This window comes from Diachasma alloeum, unplaced genomic scaffold, assembly GCF_001412515.2.
Source record: "Diachasma alloeum isolate Michigan unplaced genomic scaffold, Dall2.0 Dall_scaffold_00883, whole genome shotgun sequence".
Taxonomy (NCBI): Eukaryota; Metazoa; Arthropoda; class Insecta; order Hymenoptera; family Braconidae; genus Diachasma; species Diachasma alloeum.
This window is the reverse complement of record NW_021681004.1, coordinates 8,168-11,598: the sequence shown is the minus strand read 5'-3', so window position 1 is coordinate 11,598 and position 3,431 is coordinate 8,168. Positions and strand designations below refer to the sequence as shown.

Below are 3,431 nucleotides of genomic sequence, written 5' to 3'. Positions count from 1 at the left end.
AAATCCCTCTCACATATAAAATCACCCCATGTATGCCCCTTTCATCTAACCTCCTCACATTTTTTAAACATCCCCCCCCCCCATGGATGAACTCCCCACAAATGAGTCCCTCTCTCATAAAATCACCCATATAAACCTCTGCTCCACAATTAATTAAGCCTCCCTTTCAAAAATCTCCATATATGAACCCCCCTTCCTCAAACCTGAAACTTTCTATATTTAAGCACCCCTTCCTATATTGCTTCTCCGCAGAGAATGAACCTCGATTCGAGTAGTGGGGACACAAGCACAAGTGGAAATTTGAGTAAGTGGGGGTCGAATCGAGGATCATTCTCTGCAGAGAAGCAGTATATGTATGGGATAATTACACCTTTTAATTACCTCCATACAAAGAATGTCAAACTTTGATCTCGATTTTTTTTTGAGATACGTTTTTCTGTTACCAAAAAGTACATTGTGTTACTAGTACGTAAAGCAGCACTTTTCCGTACGCACGTGTAACACATACTATTTTTTTGTAACATGTGCCCAACAAGTTCACTTTTCGGCACGGTTTTGCGGTTCTCCGACCTTGATGCTGTGATTCGAACTATGCCACTTGGTGATGGCCTGCTTGCTCTGCAGGTAACTCGTGAATCAGTGTTTCCAGAAGGCTTGGAGTCTGCTCTGGATGAGTTGCCATCTGGAGAGTGTTGATGTTGAGATGATCGAGCACTGACTCTGGTACTGTGATAGGTGCTTCGGTGATGAGAAAATCACCTGGAGTGAGTGCTGATAGGTCATCTAGGTCATCTGTGAGAGGAACTAGCGGTCGTGAATTGAGGATAGCTTCAATCTGGGTAAGCAGGGTGGTGAGCTCTTCGAAGGTGAGTGTCGAGTCCCGAGTTACTCTGGTGAAATGGTGCTTGACTGATTTAACCGCTGCTTCCCATTTTCCTCCGAAATGCGGTACTCCTGGAGGGTTGAATGACCACTGAGTTCAGTCGTTGAGTAAGAGCTGTGCTAGATGTCTGGCATCCTTGGATCCCGAGGAAAGGAGCCTCTTCAGCTCCTTGTCAGCCCCGATAAAATTAGTCCCACAATCACTGAAGAGGTTCCTACAGACTCCTCTCCTACTGATGAACCTGTGGTAAGCTGCTAGGAAGGCCTCTGTTGAGTAGTCGGAGACGATTTCTAGATGAACCGCGGACGTGGTCATACAGACAAATATGGCTAGTCAGCCTTTGACTGTCTTATGCCCACGTCCCTTCCAAGTTCTCAATGAGACTGGCCTTGCGTAGTCAACTCCCGTGTTGAGAAATACTCAATACTCTTGAGGGGAGGAGACGTGCTGCCGGAAGCTGACCCATGAGTTGTTGAGCTCTGATTCCTCTATGACGCGCACAGATGATGCATCTGAGGATGTAGGATCTCACTGGCGCTCTCTCGCCGATAATCCAGTAAGATCTCCTGATGCGCATTGAGGTGATTTGAGTTGCTCCGTGAAGAGTCTTCTCGTGTGCTTCTCCGATGATGAGTCGCGTTAAATGGGAGTCTCGCGGGATGATAGCTGGATGGATATTTTCCGGTTCCAACTGTGCAAACTTAAGTCGTCCTGATAGTCGGAGAATGTCCTGGCGATCGATCAGCGCGTTGAATCTGCTCATCGGGTGTGTTCTCAGCAAGATCTTATTCTTGCTGATGAGCAGAAACTCTCTTTTAAAATGAGCTTGCTGCGTGATCCTCACCCAGCACAATCTGGCTGATTCCAGATCCTCCGCCGTGAGTACCGTCGTTAGAGACCGGTTTGAAATTTTATTGAGACGTGCTATGAATTTCAGGCAGATCGTTGTAATCCTAATGAGTCTCGCCAGCGAAGAGTACCGGTAAATCAAATCCCAGACTTCCGGCTGCTTAACCGGAGACGTGAGAAGTACTCGTGGTTTCTCTTCGAGATCGACTGATGATTCGGGTTCTGGGTTGAGAGATGGACGATTCGATGATTCGAGCTGAGACCATGCTGGACCTGACCACCACAGAGGGTGATTCTTGAGTTACACTGTTGAGACTCCGCGGAAGGCACGGTCCGCTGAGTTGTACTTCCCAGGAACGTATCTCCAAGGTGCTTGAGGTACTGCTTGCTCTATCTTAAAGACTCTGTTCCTCACGTATTCCTTCCAACGCGCGTGATGGGAGGAGACCCAGTGATACGCTGCTACTGAATCAGTCCAGAGGAAAACTGGTGCATCAGTGATACTCAGCTGTTTGAGGGTGTACTGGGTGAGCTTAGCCAATATCACTGCTGCGTTGAGTTCTAACCTCGGAATGACGAGTGCTCGAGTTAGTGCTACCTTGCTGTTCGCGAAAACCTGAGAGGGATCCATACTCCCAGCTCGGTGGTGATCTTGAGGTAGCCGACTGCTACCATCGCTAGGTTCGATGTCTCAGCGAAACCATGTACCTCTACTGCAGGTGCTCTGGTGAGTCCAATCCATCTGGGGATTCTGATCTCCTCCAGATGTGTGAGCTCTTCTCGGAATTGAGACCTCTTCTCTTGTGTTCCTGATGCTAGCTCATCGTCCCATCCAACCTTCTCGGCCCACAAGCTCTGCATAGGCATCTTCGCCTTAATAAGAACTGGCGAAATGAAGCCAAGTGGGTCGAAAAGTTGGCCCACCTCAGAGAGCATCGCCCTCTTGGTGATGATGACGTTGCTTGGTGCTCTCGATAAGAAGACTAAATGATCCGTACTAGGCAGCCAAGATAACCCAAGTATCTTAGTCTGCGAGTCCTCAAATTCGTGTTGCTCGTGTGAGATGTTCTCGGGCTCGAGCGAAGAGAACAGTTCTGGACTGTTGCTGTGCCACTTTGCCAGCGGAAACTGACCAGCATTGCAGAGCCCTCGGACCTGCTATGCTACCATCCCGAGCTCCTGATAATCCTCCGCGCCTCCGCAGATGTCATCTACATAACGGCCGTTCGTGAGAGGTTCTGTCAGTATTAGCGGGGAATCTTCTCAGGTATCAGAAGAATTCGATGCGTAGGACCGGAGAACTGTGATACTTAATATCAATTGATAATTATTACATTATTAAGGTTAAGTTTAAAGGCAACTACGATCAGAGCGACTTGGAGGTCCAACAATTGACTTTTGATTTATTCTTTGAATTCTCTGGGCCGGAAATGAATAACCGGAGCCCAACCACTGAAGGACATTGGGTCCATCGATTTTTCTTTTGGTCTACTTTATTTTGTTTAGTTTCCGGATATTGTATCTCCCTCCGGAGCATTACACTTGTTTATTTTACTTTACTATTTTTTTTATTTTGGAAAATATACTTCTGTCGCTCTGGGTTAATCGAGTTTACGGCTTATTCTTCTCGCGCTTACTGATCCCTGAACCTCACTCCTGGTCCTTAGAATTAGGATAGTGGTATACACGAGCCCTAGCG

General features: G+C 47.4%; 1 protein-coding gene across 1 annotated transcript; it reads right to left on the bottom strand.

Moving 5' to 3' along the window:
* Positions 1 to 589: 589 nt before the first annotated feature.
* LOC107045173 lies at positions 590 to 2,599 on the bottom strand. Its single transcript, XM_015267334.1, has 4 exons — positions 2,441 to 2,599; positions 2,063 to 2,348; positions 1,346 to 2,005; positions 590 to 954 (listed from the first exon to the last, which is right to left on the bottom strand). Exons 1-4 carry the CDS (start codon positions 2,597 to 2,599, stop codon positions 590 to 592), a joined length of 1,470 nt encoding a protein of 489 aa, XP_015122820.1.
* Between the last annotated feature and the right edge of the window lie 832 nt (positions 2,600 to 3,431).